Below are 20,805 nucleotides of genomic sequence, written 5' to 3'. Positions count from 1 at the left end.
ACTTAAATATTTTGTACAAATAAACAAATTCAGAGCTTATTCCCGCAAATTCACTTAGGATGAAACAAATCGTATGGAACTTTTTCACTGCTTTCCCATTGGTCAAACTGCACTCCAATACTAAATACAGCAAAAAAAAGCTTGTTTTCAATACAAAAAATGTTTGTTTACCTTTTCACCCATCAAGAACTCATATAAGCTGAAAATTCTCCATTGCGACATAAATAGCAAAAAGTTAAAATCTCTGCAGTTAACATCGTGTTGAAATGGAGAAATTCAAAACAATTTTATTGGATTCCCCGGTTTGTTCGTGTTCATTAGAGACATTTAAATTTTATTTTATAACTAAAATTAAATGTAAAAATTGAAAATGCAAGTTGTACCTAAATTAAGCTTGGGCCGCACAAATATACGATGTGGGCCGCATGCGGCCCGCGGGCCGCAAGTTTGACATGCCTGCTCTAAGTCGAACTAATTTTTGTGTCCCGTGAAAGTTCGACTTGGTGGGAGTCGAATGTTTTTGAATTTTTGGATAAAAATCATAGAAGCCCTTTTTGATAAAATTAAACTTTTCCAAAATTGGTATATGACAGGTACCGTTGTTTTTGGTAAAAAATTTATCCCAAAAACCCCTCTTTACAAGATCTAAAAACTGCTACATACCAATTTTGAAGTTGATCGGCCCAGCTCCTTATACAGAACGACAGACATCCTGACAGCCATAGAGACTCACCTTTTTCGTATTGTCTATCATCGTTTAGTCATGTTTGATTGCATACTTTTAACCTCAAATTTATTTAAGACAGAATATGTATTTTTTTATATTGGAATTTTATTCGTTGGATAGTCTGATTTTGCATTGTAGACATGGGGAGAAGAGAAACCAATTCTTGATGGATTTGACGGTGTTCTTGAAGATCCATTTTCATTTGCTGTTTTTCAAAACTATTAGCAGAGGAAGAGGTACGGATATTATAATATCTCACACTCATAACTAAAAATGAAAAATTAAATAAGTGTCTCTCATAAAATAAAATAAAATAAAATAAAATAAAATAAAATAAAATAAAATAAAATAAAATAAAATAAAATAAAATAAAATAAAATAAAATAAAATAAAATAAAATAAAATAAAATAAAATAAAATAAAATAAAATAAAATAAAATAAAATAAAATAAAATAAAATAAAATAAAATAAAATAAAATAAAATAAAATAAAATAAAATAAAATAAAATAAAATAAAATCAAATAAAATAAAATAAAATAAAATAAAATAAAATAAAATAAAATAAAATAAAATAAAATAAATGAAATAAAATAAAATAAAATAAAATAAAATAAAATAAAATAAAATAAAATAAAATAAAATAAAATAAAATAAAATAAAATAAAATAAAATAAAATAAAATAAAATAAAATAAAATAAAATAAAATAAAATAAAATAAAATAAAATAAAATAAAATAAAATAAAATAAAATAAAATAAAATAAAATAAAATAAAATAAAATAAAATAAAATAAAATAAAATAAAATAAAATAAAATAAAATAAAATAAAATAAAATAAAATAAAATAAAATAAAATAAAATAAAATAAAATAAAATAAAAGAATATGATTTTCGAAGTCATAATTTTACTTAATTTTTTTTATTTGAAAATAAAATAAAAAAATATATGTATATTTTTTGTTTTCTATGTTCAACTTAAAATTCACATTTGTTTGGAAATTGTGATTATAAATCAACAAAAGGTCAAATAAAGACGTTGACTTAACTGCTTTCATTTAAATATTCATCCTAATGTCATAATAAATAATTTGAACATTTTAATTCAGATCGATCGTAACTCATATGCTCCCACCTAACAATGAAAATTTAGATTTTTTTAACTCAATTTAATTTAAAATAATTCCAAATTCCTATCATATTTGTATATTGCCATATATCACATAATTTACAATCATAAATTGTATACATCATATTTTCGAATAAAAAAATGTTTTTGTTGCAAGAGGAACAAAAGTAAACAGTTTTTAAAAGTCAACAAATTAATTAATTGCTATATAATATACGTGGGCTCTTAAAACATTCAAGTGGTGCAATATGGATAAGCATTTTCTGTAATTTGATATAAAACATTACCTAAAAAAAAAACAACTTGAATGAAGTACATAGGTATTAGAATCAATTTGAATGACTAATTTGTTTATTTTATTTTGAACTTGTTTTTTGTCATTTGAAAATTGAGAAGAGTAAAATCACAAAAAATATTTGTGGTATACGTGATTTCCAACGAGGAAATGAAATTATATTCATCACTTTGGAGATGAGTAGTCAATGCGAATTTATCTAATAAATGATTTGACGTAACTAAAAGCATCATCAGACACAATTGGTGTGACTAATAGTTCAAAAAATAAAACCGTAAAATTTTGTATTTCTCTGACAATTTTCACGTCATAGTGCTAGATGTGAGGGAATTCACTTCCCGCAAACCCAGCGCATAGAAAAAGTATAGAATTTCGTTATTAAAAAAAATAAATTCAATTGTTTTATTAAAAATGTTATAATGAATTAAGAAATACAAATTTTCGAGGCATTTTAAATTTTGTGAAATATAGAACAATGAAATTTTTATTTAAGTATTTTAATATGATAAAGATAAAATATGCACCAGGCCAAGAATAGCAGCAGAGGATTGATTTGTCATTTAAAAATGTTTTGCAAATAGACCCAATTCTTTCAATTTTTCGGTTTTCTATAAAGTTTGATATTTTTTCAAGGGTTTTTTTTTAAACCCTGATTTTGAATTCGATTTAAGAACTCATCTGTCGTGTCAGATTTTGAACCTACCATATGTAAAACTACCATTTTTGTATTACTTTAGGTATTTTAAACACTGAAAAGACGGTTCAAAAATCGGCGAAAACTTCAGATATATCAATATCTTCTAAAATCTACATAAATGAAAGCTTCTTTAGTAGTTGAAGTTTCAGCATATATGAGCAAAAAACATGTTATTCTATAAAATGAACAAAATAAAAAAAAAAAACTCATTTTACAAAAATATTTCCGAAAAACCGCAGTTTTTTGACTTATGACCATAATTGAAAAAAAAAGTTAAAATTTCTGAGTGAAAGAAGAAAAAAAACTGATGGCTGTTCGGGGGGCAACAGATCTCCACTGGTGTTTTGAGGTTTTTCGCAAGTTTCTTGAATTAACATTGTGTAGCTTGTAGTTAGTCTACCGTTATGTGTGATATACCAAATGAAAGGTAATTGTATCAGGATGCTCATAAAAGTTTAATAAAATTTCTATCTGCTCTTGGTCAAAAGTTATAACCTGCTGAATTCTAAAATTTTATTTTACCGTTATCTCAAAATTGTGTTTACGAAAATGATTGAAACTTCACACACATTAAGTCTCTATCATTACTCGATATACTTTATTAATGTATCTATTAAAGAAAAAAAGATAAAAATAAAAAACGATGAAAATCGGTTAAAAACGGTCAAAAAACGTGTTTTTTTAAAACTTGTTTCTTCCGTTATTCAGTCAAAACTCACTAAACGATTCCAAGTTTTTGCAAATGTATGCATGAGGCCAAAACCTACATGTCCTATAAGTTTGAGGTATTTTGAAAAAATTACCCAAAAATACCTCTAAAAAACAAGGTGTTTTTCAAAAATTCATATTTCGAAACGCAGATTGTTGGAAAAAAATCCGTAGTAGACGCCTACTTTCTTTTCCCTCATCTTTCACCTGGCACCTTTAGAATTGTCAAAAAAAAATTTTCCCTACCCAAAATCATCATTTTGTCATAGCCCCAACACGTGTACAACGTTCAAACAAAACGTTATAGCTTGTTTAAACATTTTTAAGAATTTTTTCTTAAATGTAGTTATTCTTAGATTAGTCTCATCTATTTATAGCAAAAAAATCAACAGCTTCACGTTTAGATTTTAGCCCAAATTCCATCTTTCCGTTTTACCCTAGTTTACCCTATTAAATGACGGAATTTTTAAAAATCCTTCATTTGGATTAAGCTTTGGGTTATTATCTTTCAAATAAGCTATAGAAGATTTTTGTATCTCTAATAGTTTATTTTTAATTTTGAATTGAATTTTTTTGCCGCACTGCAAAAGTGCGAGAGTGTAACGTTAGAAAATGGCGTCACTTTTTTGTGGTGGCTGCCATGGTTCATTGATTTATAAGACGTTATCCACTTCAAAAATATTACTAGATTTTATTTTTAAAAAATCGTGGGATTCGTTTTTGAAAAAATTATACTTTTCTCAAATTGGTAAACGGTACATACCGTTAATTTTGGTCCTTAAAAACTTTACTCCAAAAATATATCTTTACAATCTCTAAAATCTCCAAATTCGAAATTTAAAGATTGAAGTGAATCGACTCATTCTATAAATGTTTTTATTTAACCACAAAATGTTTGTTTATTAGGAAATTTTATGGTGACCACTTTTAAATAGCAAGTATGTAAGGAAAAAAGTATCCCAATCTTTTTTGTAGGGTATTACATGATAAATATATATAAAGACGCAAGCTTCTTCTTGTAGCTTGACACAATTTTTTTTTTAAAACAAAATTTGTACATCACTCATAAGAAATTGTTTATTAACACATTGAAACAAACATGACAAAAAGAACCGATCCGTTGATTTTTTCAAAATTTCAATTTTTTTTAATCCTAAAAAGTTCTTTTATTTTTAAGAATTTTGTCAAATTTTAGTATTACTTGTACAATATAAAAACATTTTCATAGAAATCGGTTAAGTCGTTTAAGTTAATAAAAGAAACCGTTAGAATCAGTTCAAAAATATTTTTATTATATTTCCAAAGTACGAAATATAACACACAAAAACTGTAATTACTAGTAGATAAGAGCTGTTTTAGAGCAAAAAAAAGCTTTGTATTTTGGTCCTGAAAAAAAGTTTCACTTTTCCCACTGAACGATCATCAAATCTCCTTAGTTTGAAGCAATCAGAAAAGCAGATTACTGAATTTTGTAAAAATATTGTTTTGTACGTTCATTTTCTAAATGCTCTTATCCATTTTTTTCCAAATGGACTAGTGCACTTGTTATTTAACTTTCTAATCTTTTGTATTTTTACAAGTTCATTACTCATTGCTTAAATATACCTTTATTTTAATCGTTTAAGGAAAAAATTATGATCCATTTTTCCGAACGACAATGTTTTCATGAGTCAAACTCAACCCGACATACTGGCCCTTGATGTTCAGTCTACTTATTAGCCTGATTCACCTCGTTTTTTATTTATTTCAACAATGAGTAATATATGGTCAGTTTTGAATTGGAAATTTTTTAAAATACTCTGTTCTGTTTAAATCTAGAGTCCAATGTACTTTTAATGCTAATTTTAACCTATTCTCACTTAAATATCCAAAAGCTTACAACTACTTTTACTATTTTTTGTACTGATCGATACAAAAAATGATTTTCTTAAAATTGGTAAAAACCAGTTAGAACCACAAATCTGTTTCAATTAATTTTTATCAAATCTACACTTAACCTGTCCCCCTTTATCACAATCACCGATCATTATCAATAAATAAACCAGACTATAAAATAAAAGTTCAATAAAACAGCAGCAACACCGAACTTCGAACTTTGCTCGGTCGGGCTATCCCCTAAAATTTAACCAAAAAAGAAATATACATTCAAATTTATTTCTACGAAATTATATTAGGCATATTTCATTATGACTAAAATATGTTTACAATTTGGCAAGTTTCCACGTCATTAAGTATTAAGCACCACCTCACCTGATATTTTATATGGCATTCGGTTCTCTTCGAACTGACCTATGAAACTAAAGTTGGTTACGTCTTGAAAATATTCCTACACTTTGGAATAATTTTACGCATATTAAAATAATAATCTATTAATTTATGGGATTTATAGATAAGAAGCCATGTGTTGACAGTTTGATCAATAAAAATGTTGATTAACCTTTGAAACAAATACACACCAATACAAAATCTGCAGATGTTACATTAAATTTTGAAATAAAATAAAATTCAGAAAGTTTTCAGAGAATTTAATTCATTCAAGAAAATTATAAACAAAATGAACTTCACACAAAAAAGTTAGATGGGAAGATTTTTCAAAATAATGAAACCTTACAAATTGCACGTCCTCCACTAGTTGGCTCCTTAGTAAATAAACAATAAACCAGACATATTATATACAAAATGAAATAAAGTTTTTTTTTTTTAGGTAGCTATATTGGCATACACACCCCTATCAAGCTGATAGCGAAAGAACAGATAGGCTTAATTCTCAGTAAAAAAGACTGATCGAACGAAAAGCAAAACAGGGTGTTTTTTTTTAATATCAGTTAAATAATTTGTTTGCTTGCTTCAAGCACATAGATTGTATAAAGACTTAAAATGTGTTGAAAAAGAATTTTAATTTGTTTGTTGTAAGCTTTAAGGTATCAAACTTTACGAACGGTTTTATGTATTTTATAATGAGAAAAAATATCTAAACCAGGTTTGACTGATATGAAAAACAAATCTAGGAACCAGAGCTATTTGAGCTAAAACCCAAATACATTGTGTGGGAGGTATTTCTTTGCAGACTTTCATTTTGGTTATTTATTAATACTCAGAAGAAAAATCCTTAAAATTACCAATGATGTTCCTCAAGGTGGAATTGTAAGACCAACTTAGTTTTTTTTTGTTTTTTTGTATAGGTACACCAAGCATTGCATACTTATGTTTTTTTACTTACGATATAGGTAAAGGCAATAGCAACTAATGTATTCGTACAAAAAAAAAAAGAAGTTGAGATAATAATCAGATACGACATAGCGCTGATAAAGAATGTCAAAAAAGTGGGTCCCGCAAGTCCGTCTGGCTGTCTGTTTAAGGAGCTCCATCCTAAACGGATATACTGATTAACATAAAACTTGGTGTATGTGGCGTTTTTAAGCGGCTCTCCAGAAACGTTTTTGGAATTAATTTTTTGGACCAAAAATAAGGGCACCTTTCATATAGTGATTTTGGAAAAGTTTAATTTTCTCAAAAACTGCTTCAAAAATTTTCTTTAAATAAAAAATTAATTTTCTTAAAATAATGTCACCTGCAGCAGAAAAGTTTTTTTTTCAAATTTGATTTTCTGCCAAGCTACTAGCTTCTGTATTTTTTTAAAAAGCATAAAAAAAATTAAAACAAATTATTTTTTGATCAAAAAAAAAATAAATTAATTTTTTTTTTGAAAAATCAAATTTTTGAAAAAGCGACATTGATTTTTTTTTGAAATTTTTGTTTTAGATGTTGATTAATGATTCCCACAAAATGGCATACAAGTTTTATTTTTTCCAAAAAATTATTTATAAAATATTAGTTTTTTTAAAACGTCTCTAACGATTTAGATTTTTTTTTCTTAAAATGCATCTCAAAATGGAGCTCAATTTATTTCAGATGTTGCTTCATTCCTTTGAAAAACGAATTTATTTTTTTTTTAATTTTTTTTTTTTTTTTGTTTTTATATTCAGTCTCACAAATTTTAGCAACTTGAAATCTAGAAGCAAGTTCGTGCAACTCAGTAGTGAATTTTACTTTCGTTCACTTAAGCTGAAAAATGTTGTTTTAATTCTTACTTCGTAGTCGTTAATAAATTAAAGAAAATATACATATCAATCATTAGTTTTTATTATTGCTAAAATTATAAAAAGTTGTGACATTTTCAAATATTTTGAAAACAAAAAATGACATCGACTTTGGGCTTTGGTTTAATTTTAATTTTTAATTAAAAAACAACTACGAAAATTATTTAAAAAAATATCAAGTTTTTCACAAACGACTTGGCAGATTTCAACTAACTCTATAAATATTACATTGCCAAGTTTTCAAAAAAAAATTTATATAATATTTTGGATTGAAAAAAAAAAAATGATTTTAATCTTAAAAAAAACATTTTTTGTTTTATTTTATTTTTAGAATTATGTCGTCAAAACAACAAAAATATTTTTTTTTAATTTTATGTTGTTTCTTATACTTTCATAATACCCTCTCGTTTTTGGAAGCAATGTAATGTCATTTACGAATTCGCCTGACCAAAACAGTCAATTTGCAGCAAAGATAAGGGTAAATTTCATCTACTATTTATTTTATAATATAAAATTTTGTTATGAATTTTTGAAACTTAAATTTTGTATTATGGTTACTGTGGCGTATGTGTAACATTTTTATTACAGTAAAAAAAATATTCCGAATAAAATAAAGTTAAATAATATCACCTTAAAAAACTTTCATTTCATAATTTTAATTAGATATTGCTCCTTCCACCTAAAAGAGGGACATAAAACATAAGCACAGTTTGGGAATAATGGTGAAAACATTAAAATTAACAAAAAACGGAAAATTGGAAGCCAATGGGGGCCATCAGACTTATGAAAATAACCGTGACAAACTGCAACTAAAGCTGAAATTTTGGTAATTATTTTTTTTTTTTTTAAGTTTTAAAAGCTGTTTCAACTTTGATATAAAAATGCTTTATTAAATTTTTTTACATCAACCATCCTTCCATTAGAATTCTTATTTAATTAGAATAAAGTAGAACCTGGTGTTTTTATTTCCAAAATGTTAGCAGCAAAAAAATTTTTTTTTTGTAACTCCAGTATTTAAGCTTCAATTTTGTTGTTTCTTTTAAGGAAGTGCTGTTTTAAAAATATAATTAAATCTCAAAAGCAGAATACACTCCTATGCCCCATCAATAAATTGATAAAGTTCTAAGAAACTCTAGTCCAAAACACCTTGTAAGATTTTAACTCAAATAATGTTTTTATTTTTCTTTTCTTTTTAAATGTAAAAAATACCTAACCCCACAAAAAACAAAAATACTGTAGGTATAATATTTTCACCACAAGTCTTTTTACGTCAATTTAAATATTTACACAAAAAACTTAAGTGAGTGATAGGTGATGGTGATAATAATGACGCCTTCAATGAGGTAGTTAAAGTACACACATTCATATGAAAAATAACCAAAATGCTAAGAAAACAAAAAAAAAAATATAATAATTTTGCACATTTGCTATACCTCCATAAAGAGAACAAAAATATATAAGTGTGGCGCTTATCGAACAATACTGCTGCTGAAAAAAGAGAACAAATGAAAGAGAACATTCAATTGATTAAATAAAAAAGAAAGAGAAAAAATTTAAAAATAAAATCCTATAAAAGTTCCGCATTTTGTATGAAATTATTCAAACTAAAAGTTCATTTCGCGACGACGACACGACACGACGTTTACAATCCGTATCCGTCGGTATCACATTAAAAACGATCGTCAAAATTTTTTGTTAAATAAAAAATTTCTCCAACTTAAAGTTAACCCTTATTTTTTGGAAAACTAAAAATTTAATATTTTTTGGAATAAATTCCCAATTTTTTTTTTACTGGAGAAAGTGAAAATTAAACTAAATAATTAATTTATTTTTTTTTGGAAATAAAAGTCATATAAAGTAAAAATTTTTTGTCTTGACATTTTTGTATGAAAAATAAATCGTATATGTGCCGACTGTGCGTGACTGAACAAAAATTAAAAAATCGTCGCTCCATATAAATTAAAAAAAAAAAAAAAAAAAAAATTTAATAATAAATTAATTCAAAATGTGCCAACAGCAACAAAACGATATGAATTCACAAATCGAAATATTCCTTGAAAATGGTATGCCCCGCAAATTTGGCAAATCGGTGGCAAGAACACTTAAAAAGCGTGCCGCTGCGGCAGCCGCTGCCGCTGAAAAAAATAATTGCACAAACTGTCAAAGATGTGGTGGATGTGTAAATCCATTGAATGATTTTAACAATAATCCATGTGTGTGTAGTTATATTATTGACAATAGTGTTGGCAATAGCAGTTGTAGTGAAGATTCAACATCATCTTTAAGCGACGATGAGGTTTTAAATAAATTAGTTCGTTCATCATTAAAATCGAATGGCATCAAATCATCGTCAAATTCTTCAACACCAACTGAATCTGAAGAAGATTCAGATGAATCATTAGTTGATTCAGATACTGGATTTCGTAGTAGCAGTAGAAAATCAAGTCGACCAACAGTATCAGGCTGTCCAATGGCAGCTATATTTGCAGCTAGAAACAAACAAAACCTCAATACATCAACAACATCAGTAGAATCTCATCAAGCAACATCCGCTTCACCATCAAAAATGGCAGCTATTGAAGCATCCGGCATGCCAACAGATACAACATTAAAAGATGATCTTTTAGCTATATCGACACAGCTGACAAAGAAAATCTTATATAGAATTAACCAAATTACAACAAAAGTTCAAAAATCTTCAACATACAGGTAAGAATATGATTAAATGTTTTTTTGCAACCTCTTCGAAAAAAATAAGGGACATGATTTTTTTTTATTAATTTTAATAAAATAAAAATATATTTTTTTTATTGTTTAATTAAAGTTTTTATAATTAAAAAAGGGAAATTAATAAATATTAAATTTGTTAAAAAAAGAAAAAAATCTTGTCCCCTATTCTGTTTCGAATAGTATAAAAATACATAAAAACCCTGTCATTTTGTGAATTTCCGACGATCATTGCAATAAAAAAAAACGCCTCTTTCTCTATATTGTGTTAATGAACTTCAGATCTAGCATCCAGCTAGACACCAGATGCCTTATGAGATGGAGTAAAATCTCAACCAAAAGAGAAAGGGGAAAAAATGTTTACGACATTATCCTCAAAGTTGTATTCTAGACACAATACAAAACTAAATTTTTCCGGTCTTTTGTATCCAAAAGAACAACAATCTCTTTATATTCTCTTTTTTTTTTTTGTTAAAATGTTAATAATGCAATAATCTGTAAAACCAGATCAGCAATTATTCTAAAACGTGCTCTAAAATTAAATTTTTGTTTATTTGTTGCTAAAATTTTGGTGACGCAGGAAAATATTTTTTTTTTTTTTCAAATTCGAGTACGTTTGCCAAAAATAAAGTAATTTATTTATCGTTTAGAAATTCATAAATAATTTTTAAAAAAATAAAAAAATGTTTGGTTTTTTGACATAAATCTTTCGAAGGATTAACAAAATCACATGATTTTTTAAAATTTTTTTATTTAATTTTTAAATGTCGCATAACGATCTGTTTTTATTAGTTTTATGCTACAATAAATTTTCCACACAACAATTTCCGCCTTCAAAAACTTAAACAAAAAAAAAAAAAAAAAAAACTGGAAGAAAAAAGGTATTTTTAGCTCACACAAATTCATGACCTTTTTTTTTTGCATTTCAAAGTCGAAAGTCCAATTTTGGTTGATAAATCTTTACCTTTAGGGTATTCATTTGATACAAAAAAACTCAATAATGTCGATGGAAGAAAGAAAAAAAAAAGATTAAAAGGCAAGTAACTTTTTGAGCTAAAAATAAAAATTGTTGTATAATATGCGAAAGTGATCGTGCTGTTTTTTTTTTTTAACGAGAAAAGGGTATTTCCATTTTTCAAAGAAAAGGTCAGGGGACTTGTTTAAAAAACTTGTAAAGCAAAACAAAAAAATGAGGAAACATTACCATAATTGGAAGGGAACGCTTAAGGAAAAAAAAAAGAATGTCAAGAAAAAAAAATCGAAACAGGCATTAAGAATTTGTCGGCGATTTTTATCGTTTTTGCGATTTTTTCAAGTTTTTTTCTTCGGGCGATGACAGGCTACAAATTTCCTTGTTTTTAATGTAGGTTAAGTCTTTTTCAATCGAATTCTGGATTTTTTTTGGGCACGATATTTAAAAAAAAAATAAATAAATAAAAAAAAAATTGGAAAAAAATCAGTTTTTTGGGATTTGCTATATTTGGCAAGCCGTCAATCATATTTAATTGATTTTTGACAGATGATTTTTTTGATTATGTTAGCTTGACATCTTTGAACAGTATCCGTAAAATTGCATGATTGTTTAAGGATTTTTAGCAAATGTCCACTTAAGAGTGGAATTTTCTTTGATTTTTATTTGATCAACCATTTTGTTGTACAGAAAAAAAAATGTTTATCCAATGAATAATATTTTACATAAATTTATTCTTTAATGCAATGGACCCCTGCTGGGAATTTGCTACGACATGATTATAAAATCACTTGTTTACGATATTAAAAGCCTAAAAAAAAAAAAAAATTGCAAAAAAAAAATATTTAGCACATGATCAAACCAGACTGAAAAGATGTCAAGGCTATTTGGATACACTTTTCAATAAATTTGCTTATCTAGTTCAAAGTCATTTTCAAATTTAAAACCATGCCAATTTCATCCCCTTAAAATTTGTGATTAACCCCCCAAATCATGAATTTAATTTAAATTGCCTTTGTGTTGCTGTTTGTCAAAGTCCATTATTTGGTCATTTTTATTAATTGATCTGAATGGAATAAAACCATTGTTTATTTTTATCACAAAAAAAAAAAAAATAAATATATTTCTACTACCTATTTTGCAAGTCGACTTGACAACCCTCACGTTCACCCTTGTTATATAGGAAAGTACAATGTACTACCTAATACAACCTTGTGATATGGTCAATAAACCAGACGATCATTTTATGTATGTATATTTATTCATACAATTAGATATAGAATGATAAGACTTTTTAGATTAAAATATCAATTAGTTATCTTAAAGCCAAACCAGGTGGTTGTGTTGATAAGTTTACCAGGTCTTCAGAAAAGTAAAAAAAAAAACGTCATAAAACAAATCAGAACAAGTTTTTTTTGTGATTTTATAATTCTAATAAAAAAAAAGGTGTGTGCGTAGCCTTATAGTGATAATTTTTTTCTATCAATTAATTAATTAATTATACTTTCTGATAAGAGACATTAGTAGTTTTTTTTTATCATTTAATGAAGCCATTTTAAAGAAAAAAGCGCACACTGGTACTCAAAATTATAATCAATTGTAATTGTGTGATTTTTTAATCTTTTTTTTCCACGTTCTTGAAAATCCACATAGATAATAGTACAAGAAATGACGTCCAAAAAAGATAATTAGCGATTAATTACAAAATTGATAAAATTAATCTGAATAAATAGAAGAAAAATTACTTGAAATAATTTAAGAAATTTGTGAAATTCTATGAATTATACCAGTTTATACCAATCAGCTGAATAAAGAGAATAAACCTTTGTATTATTTTTGTTTATTTATCTGACAATATAAGATACATGAACATTAAAAACGCCAAAAATAGAAAATACGGCTTTTAGGGTGATTGGTATAAACTGGTCTAAATGGAAATAATCATTTTTTCAAGGAAATAATATTCAACAATTAATGTTAACTAAGTTATTTAACCATCAATATCATGAAAACAGGAGAAACAGATTTCTTTTGATTGGTATAAACTGGTCTAAAGTATAAAATTCACTCATTTCGACAAAAAATATTTTTGTTTACCCAAATTCCTTCAAGAAAAGTACATAACTTTTCCCCAAAACATAGATATCTATCTGTTTGAAGACCAAAACTGAAAAAAAAAATTCCATCAAGATGGAGAAATCTTTTGCATGACTGTGCGTACTAATGAATGCACACACATTTTCATTGAAACGTGAAATTATTCATCAGTCATCATAGTTTGTTGAGCTTTTTTTTTACTCTACATAAAAAACAAAAAACAAAAAATGTGAAAATCAAGTGAGAACCAAACTCAAGGATACATTTTTTTATACAGAAAAGATACACAGAGAGGATGGATGGAAAAAAATGAGATAGAGATACAATTTCATTGAAGTGCATTTTAAAATCATGTTTGTTGAATGGTAAAAGATGACATACTTGTATATATGTATGTAAAAAAAAAACTACTTCTTTTAATGCAAACACATAACACACACATATTAAACTTTGTGTTGTTTTTTTTTTTTTTTTTTTAATGTGCATTTTAATAAGGTATCACTAACATTCTTTGGAAACAAAAAAAAAAAAAAAAAACATAGAAACTAAAGAATCTTCTTGTATATCATGTTTCCTCTCCAATATGGTAATTAACAAAAATGTTTGCAATGCATTTCTGCTACTAATTCATTCCACAAATGGAATGTCACACAAAGTTAGTGTGTATATATGGAACACGCATTTTAATATAATGACAGGTAGATAGATAAAATATATTTGACATAAAAGATACTTCATATGAATGAAGTGTAATTTGCTAAAATGACAACATTTTTTCCCAACCAAAGTTACTAATAAATCAAATAATTTGACAAGTTAAACCAGTATACTTTATTTTAGATGGGGATTTTGTATTGATATGTTGTTTTTTATTTAGTTCAATTGGGAAAAGAAAAGAGGACAGGAGCTGTCAATTTGAAATAAAATGACAACTCTATTGGAGTAGATAAAACTCTATATCGCAATTAGAAAAGAATATCAGTTGAAATCTTTCATCCCATTTTAGTCCTCCTTTAATCAAATTGATATGAGAAAAAATTGAAAAAAAAAACATCGAAAAACATAGAATCGTCAATTAAGGTAGAAACGTGTTGAAAAAGATAGTTTTCAGTCTAAAAATCACAAATTATGTATCCATATTAATATGAGATGAAAATAGGAAAAACATCGAAAAACATAGAAAACATAGAACTGTCACATAATGCTGGAAACGTGTTTAAAAACATATTTTTAGCCTGAAAATGACAAATTATGTATCCATATTGTCATCAGATGCATATAGAAAAACATAGAAAACATAGAATCATCAAAAAAAGCTAAACACTGAAAGAAAGAAACATTCCATATCAGAAAAAACATTAAATTTAAGCATTTTTGATCAGGTGGAAAACTTTCAGCTTATAGAAATGGGAGGTATTCCTTTATCCACTGAATTGTATTACATAAAAATTTATTTTGCTTCACAATAATAAACTCAAATGTATAGAACATGCTTCAATGATTTTGTTCTTTTATTACTTTTTTTTCTACTCTTACAAATTTATCACTCTCATGGTTGATAAGTATAATCTGCTTATATGAGCATCCCCAGAGTAAGTATATTTATTGAAGATAGATAAAAAAAAAAAATATAGCTAATATGATGAAGAAAAAAATAAAAAATATATATATCACCAAGCTACTAATTTACTGTCATAAAAAATATAAGCCCAAACATCATCATCCTACCTTATCAACGTAGTACTTATATTCATTTAATAACGGATATTAATGTGAGATAAATTCAAGAGAGAGCGAAAAAAAAGATGCAAATTAAATGAAAAACAATTTTCCACTTTAATATGCCCGATAAGCACTTAATACCCTAAAAAAACACACACAAGCAAAACAGATATTATAGCCCTCAGGTTTTTTTGTATCTCTCTTTTTTTTTTTATAGTAAAGAGTACCTACGTACGTACTAAATGACTATAATTACATCTTTTGATGTTTTTTGCTGTGTGCGATGTTTATTCAGTTATATCTCTGAATATTTTGCAAATAATTGTGAATTGAACACTATTATTTGCACTTGCTGTGTGCGATAATGAAGTGGGATTTTCCTCCACACACTTTGGTATCTTGAGGATTTTTTTTTTAAATTTTTTTTTTGCGACTGTGATTTCTGCCTGTTCATCGTGCTAAGTTTAATGACTATAAACGCACACATTACACAGGTGCAATGTGATTTGTACCATTTACTATGTTTATCAGAGGATTATACAAGTTACGCATTTCACTATTTGACTAATACCAGATAAAAAGAACTGACACGACGTGTCTATCTATGGCATATTTTCTTACTTGTTCGACGACGATGAGTGAGTGCATACATCACGTTGGGTTGCGTGAATTGGATGCTTTAAGTGATTGAAAACATGTTGGTATGCAAATTCTTTTAAGTGCATTTATAGGATTAGATAGGAATGCAATACAACAAGTTGGAGGAATTTTTTTTATTCAATTTTGTCTTCCTGTTTTCTTGGAAGGAATAAAAGAAAAAAACATAGAATAAACATAGAATTGTGAAAATATATATTTTTGTATTGAAGAATCTTGTACTTTTAGCACAGAATTACTTAAAGAAGGATTTGAGAGATTAAAAGCACTTCTAATATACTTCTTTAAGAAGGATATAAGCTTATTATAGGAGCAAATGTAGAGTCCCTAAGTTATGAGTCAGTTTCTGATGCAAGCGTATGGCGCTTCCTACATCATAATAATAATTTCCATACAAAAAATAAAACAAACTAAATGATTAAATTGTTTTGTAAATTTAATTCGATTAAATTATTTGACATGTCCACAATTCATGTGTTTTTTTGCATTATAAATTACAAATTGTTTACAGAATTAAATGAAGAGGAAATACACAAGCACAACTTGTATCGTATTTACTCTTTTATTGTTCTCATTAAAAAAAAGGTATTATTATTTTTTTTTATGAGAGAGGAAACCAACAAGTTCATATTTAAAATCCGATATATCATTTACAATTGATAAAATTAAAGCTTTTAAAAATGAATAAAAAAAATACTTTGAAAACAATGAATTTAATTACAAAAAAATGTCACAAGACAAACGAATATTAAATTATTTCATGTTTGATGGATATTTTCAATTATAATTTTTTGTTTTTGCAGTTTTTTTTTTATTATTTACATTCTGTAGTTAAATATTTAATATTTGTTTTAATTTACATAATTTTGTATAGATTTTAATTAAACCGAATGAAAACTGATAAAATAATGTCTTTAGAGCTTATTTGGTTCAAAGTTTGATTATTTCTATCCATTTTTTTTATATTAATGTATTTACAAAGCACCAACTATTGTGAAAAAAAACAGATATTTTAGTAGAGGCATAAAAATATAAAAACATAGAAAAACATGGAATCGTTATACAGAAAGCTAAAATAGTCATGAATTATTAAAAAATAAGATAAAAAATACAATCATTTAGTCGGGGAAGAAAACAAATGCTTTAAATTGACTCAAAATGAAAAATAGAAAAACATCGAAAAAACATAGAATGCCCTTAATAAATTATTTAAGTACTTTTAAGTAATTTTTTGACATTGTTACTCAAAACTTCATGAAAAAAAACTAAAAATAGAAAACATAGAATTGATTTTCTTACAAATTTTGATGAAATAGAGTAAAATCAACACTTTTACCGAATGATAAAAATACCAACAATATTCAAGTAAAAAATTTATATTTAAAAAAAAATTTAATTTCGCAAAATTTAATAAATTTCGAAAATTATAACAACTCTCAAAAACCCATAAAATATAAATTTTACAATTTATGACAGATCGAATTCAAAAAAAGTCAAATTTCTTCGAACACGATCGGCAGAGATAACACCAACTCCTCCCTCTCAAGCCCCAAATATTTGTTTGGTTTCTGTTGCAGTTTCTCATAAATCAACCACCTACCAGGCTATACAACAGATTGTTGGCAATAAATTTACAGTCGTGATGTCGTCTAATCGAGAGTTATTTGATTATAATTTCCGTGAACTAATTCATGATGCCTTTGCTACAACTACACTGAGAGAAAAATAAAATTCTTTTTTTTTCATTTAAATAAATTTTTAACAAATAATTTTAAAATATTTAATTTTTTATTAAATAAATAATTATTTAACATTCAAATTAAAGTATTATTTTAAATCATTTAATAAAATTATAGAAAACAACTTCAAAGGCTAAAATTTAAAAAAAAAATAAATATTTTTTTCAAATTGAAATTTTGGTAAAGTTAATTGATTTTACTTTTTAAAATAAATTATTGAACTAAAATTTATTTCAAAATAATTTTATTTAAACTTTAAAAATGTTTAAATAAATTTTTTTTCAGTGTATCCACACACTCTGTGTGTCTCTTTGTTTATAAGTTATTTTTTTTTTTTTTTAATTTTTTGTTGTTTAGCTCTCTGTTTTGTAGTCTTTTTCTTCATATTTGTTGGCCCCTTGCAATTTTTATTTTAAATCCGATTTCTCGTCGTGTTTTTGGTGGCGAGTGCGTTTTAGCACGTAGGCCATTTTTTCGCAGAGATCTTTGTGCAACATGAAAATAAAAAAAAAATGCACAAAGAGACATTTGGCATGCGGTTGCTATGCAACGATTGATTCATTTTACTACACAAAATGACAGGGTCACACATAAAGTATTTTTAAAACTTAAAAAAAAATATATATATTATATTTTATAACAAAAAAAAAACTTATACATGATTTTTTTTTTCATTTCTTTTTAGAATTTTAAGTAAAACAACACAGCCGGCCCATGTCATAGCCGTAAGCATTGTTTCATTTGTATTGTTGGCCGTATGGCCAAATCTACTTGAAAACGAGGAGGCTGCATTGAATGCAAATAAGAGACGTAGTGGTTTAGCATTGGTCACGTATTTAGGAGCATTTGCAACACATTTTGGTGCACAAATATGGATGACATTTGTTTCAGGTAAGCATCAACATAAAAAAAACTTATATAATTTCACACACAAAGCATTTATTTCACCCTTTCATATAATTCACAGTCACATGTGCAAAAAAAACCTTTTAACTAATGAATGATTTTTTTTTTATAATTTCAGGTCTTGCATTATATTTTGCCCTGCCGCGGCATACATTCGGCCTGTGTCAGCAGATTTTGTTCCCAAAATACTTTGCCATGAACTCAATGCTCAGTATCCTCACCTTGATTCTGTTTATCAAAGTCATTGCTGGACGTTGGGAATTCTCATCGTACGTACAAGTTATTGCCCTTTCAACTTGTGCTGTCATCGAAGTCACTGTCCGCCTTTATCTCGCTCCACCACTCCTTCGTTTGATGCGAGAGAAACACAAGTTCGAGGTCACTGTTGGTAGTGGACAAGAAATTGGTACACTTGAACCTGGTGATTTGGTCAAATGCCCCCATTATCAAGGAATTCACAAGGCATTCCGTCGCATTCATATGACAGTTGCTATGGGCAATATGACAGTTTTGGTGTGTACATTTTTGCATTTGCATTATTTGGCTTCAAAAATTAGTGTTGGATAAGAAGTTGCAGAAACAAAAAAATCCAAAAAAAAACTATCCATGAGATGAGACAACACTAAAATAATCATCATTGGGTTTTAGTATATAAAATGGCTCCCAACGTGAGGTTAAAAAATATAGATAAAATATTTATAAGAAAAAGAAGAACAGATTCTATCTGACTTTTTTTTTAAGAGAGATCGAGATATTAAACAAATTTTAAAAAAATATATAAATACACCATTTTGATATCCTTAGACTTATGCCATTTGGGCTACATTCAAGCATAAATAGAATATTGAAAATATTTGAATTATGTCTGTGATATAAAATGTTAAAAAAAGCGGCAAAAACAGGAAGAAATAACAAGCCGAATAGGAATTTTAAAATCCAAAAAACCAAGTTGTTTAGGAATAGAAGAAAAATTTTAAGCTCCAAAAGCAACCAACAGAAAACAAATTTCATTTTAATTTTATAATTTAGAAAAAATAGAAAAACAAAAAACTCATCCCTCATCTTAATTTATATTAAAAAAAAAAAAAGAAATCCCAGCGAAAATTTTACGAAAAATTAAAATTTATTATAATAAAAAAAATTAAAAAAAAAAAAACAAAAAAAAAAAAATTATAATCACATCATTTTTAAAGAAATTATTGTATTTTAATATTTATTTTAGAATTTATAAAACAAGGAAAAAAATTTTATTAATTATGTGTATGTTTGTTAGAAGTATGTTGATTTGAAAAAAATTCAAAATTTCATTCTTTTGTGTTTCGAAAATATAATAAAATAAATTATGTAATTTTGTGTATGGTTTTATAAAAATTTTTTGCATGTTTTTTAATTTAATTTAAATAAATAATAATAAATGAGAAAATGATTTAAATTAGTTTTTTTGGCAAGAGAAAAGAAGACACGAAGAATGAAAAAAAAGAAGTATTATTAAATAATTGTGTTCGATTTAAGGAAAAAGAAGATTTTTAGACAGTTAAATTTTAGATTATAACAGTAAAAAAAAATTATTTAAATTTTAGATTTAAGGAAAAAAAAGAATGACAAACAAAATTGAAAGAATCATGAAATGATTGAAAAGATTTAAAAACAAAAATATAAAATATGATATTAAATAAAATCTTTAATGTGTTTTTATTTGTATACTAAGAGACTATACTAAAAGGATTTAACTTATTTGAATAATGACTTGATAAGTTATAAGACCGAAGTAAATTGCCTACTTGAGGGAAATCGGATATTGTGAAAAAAAGTTTTGGATACCCAATTTTATATAACGATGCTTTTTATGATTCCTAGATTAATTTTAAACTTTAAAATTTTATATAGGTATAGAACGTCGTAATTAAGACATCTCACAATTACTCAATTTCAATTTTAGTTCAAAATTTTTTATATTAGCTGTGTACTTAAAAATAAAGCATTTCTATGAGTTTTTAAGAAGAAAAATGGGATAATATTGAAGAGTTAAAAAATATTTTTTTTATTTTTTGAAATATTTTTGTAAAAAAATAATTTATTGAAATCTTAAGGTTGATAAGCGAAGTTCAATTATCTGAAGTAGTTTGCATGAAAAGTATTGGAAAAAGCTCCTTATTAAATTTCTTGTTTCAGTTAACCGATTTTTTCAGTTAATCGAAGTACAGTAAAGCAAAGTTGATTGTATAGAGTCAATGTTTCTCAAGTGGGCCACCTAAAACCGACTTCTTGAATTTGATACTTTTTTTTTGCATATATTGTAAGATTTATATGTTAAAAATAATATTCCAAAGT

The 20,805-nt window shown here is 26.2% G+C and overlaps 2 protein-coding genes across 12 annotated transcripts in view; one reads left to right on the top strand and one right to left on the bottom strand.

The window, feature by feature from the left end:
- LOC129911833 (blood vessel epicardial substance) overlaps positions 1-20,805 on the bottom strand; it is a 237,852-nt gene that overhangs the window by 87,441 nt on the left and 129,606 nt on the right. The gene's annotated exons all lie outside the window — the stretch shown is intronic.
- LOC129911832 (uncharacterized) lies at positions 9,253-20,105 on the top strand. The gene is made up of 3 exons (XM_055989785.1): positions 9,253-10,365; positions 18,254-18,459; positions 18,593-20,105. Exons 1-3 carry the CDS (start codon positions 9,662-9,664, stop codon positions 19,039-19,041), a joined length of 1,359 nt encoding a protein of 452 aa, XP_055845760.1. The 5' UTR covers positions 9,253-9,661; the 3' UTR covers positions 19,042-20,105.

The sequence above is a fragment of the Episyrphus balteatus genome, chromosome 2 (assembly GCF_945859705.1).
Source record: "Episyrphus balteatus chromosome 2, idEpiBalt1.1, whole genome shotgun sequence".
NCBI classification, from domain to species: Eukaryota; Metazoa; Arthropoda; class Insecta; order Diptera; family Syrphidae; genus Episyrphus; species Episyrphus balteatus.
This window is presented reverse-complemented; position numbering and strand designations above follow the sequence as displayed.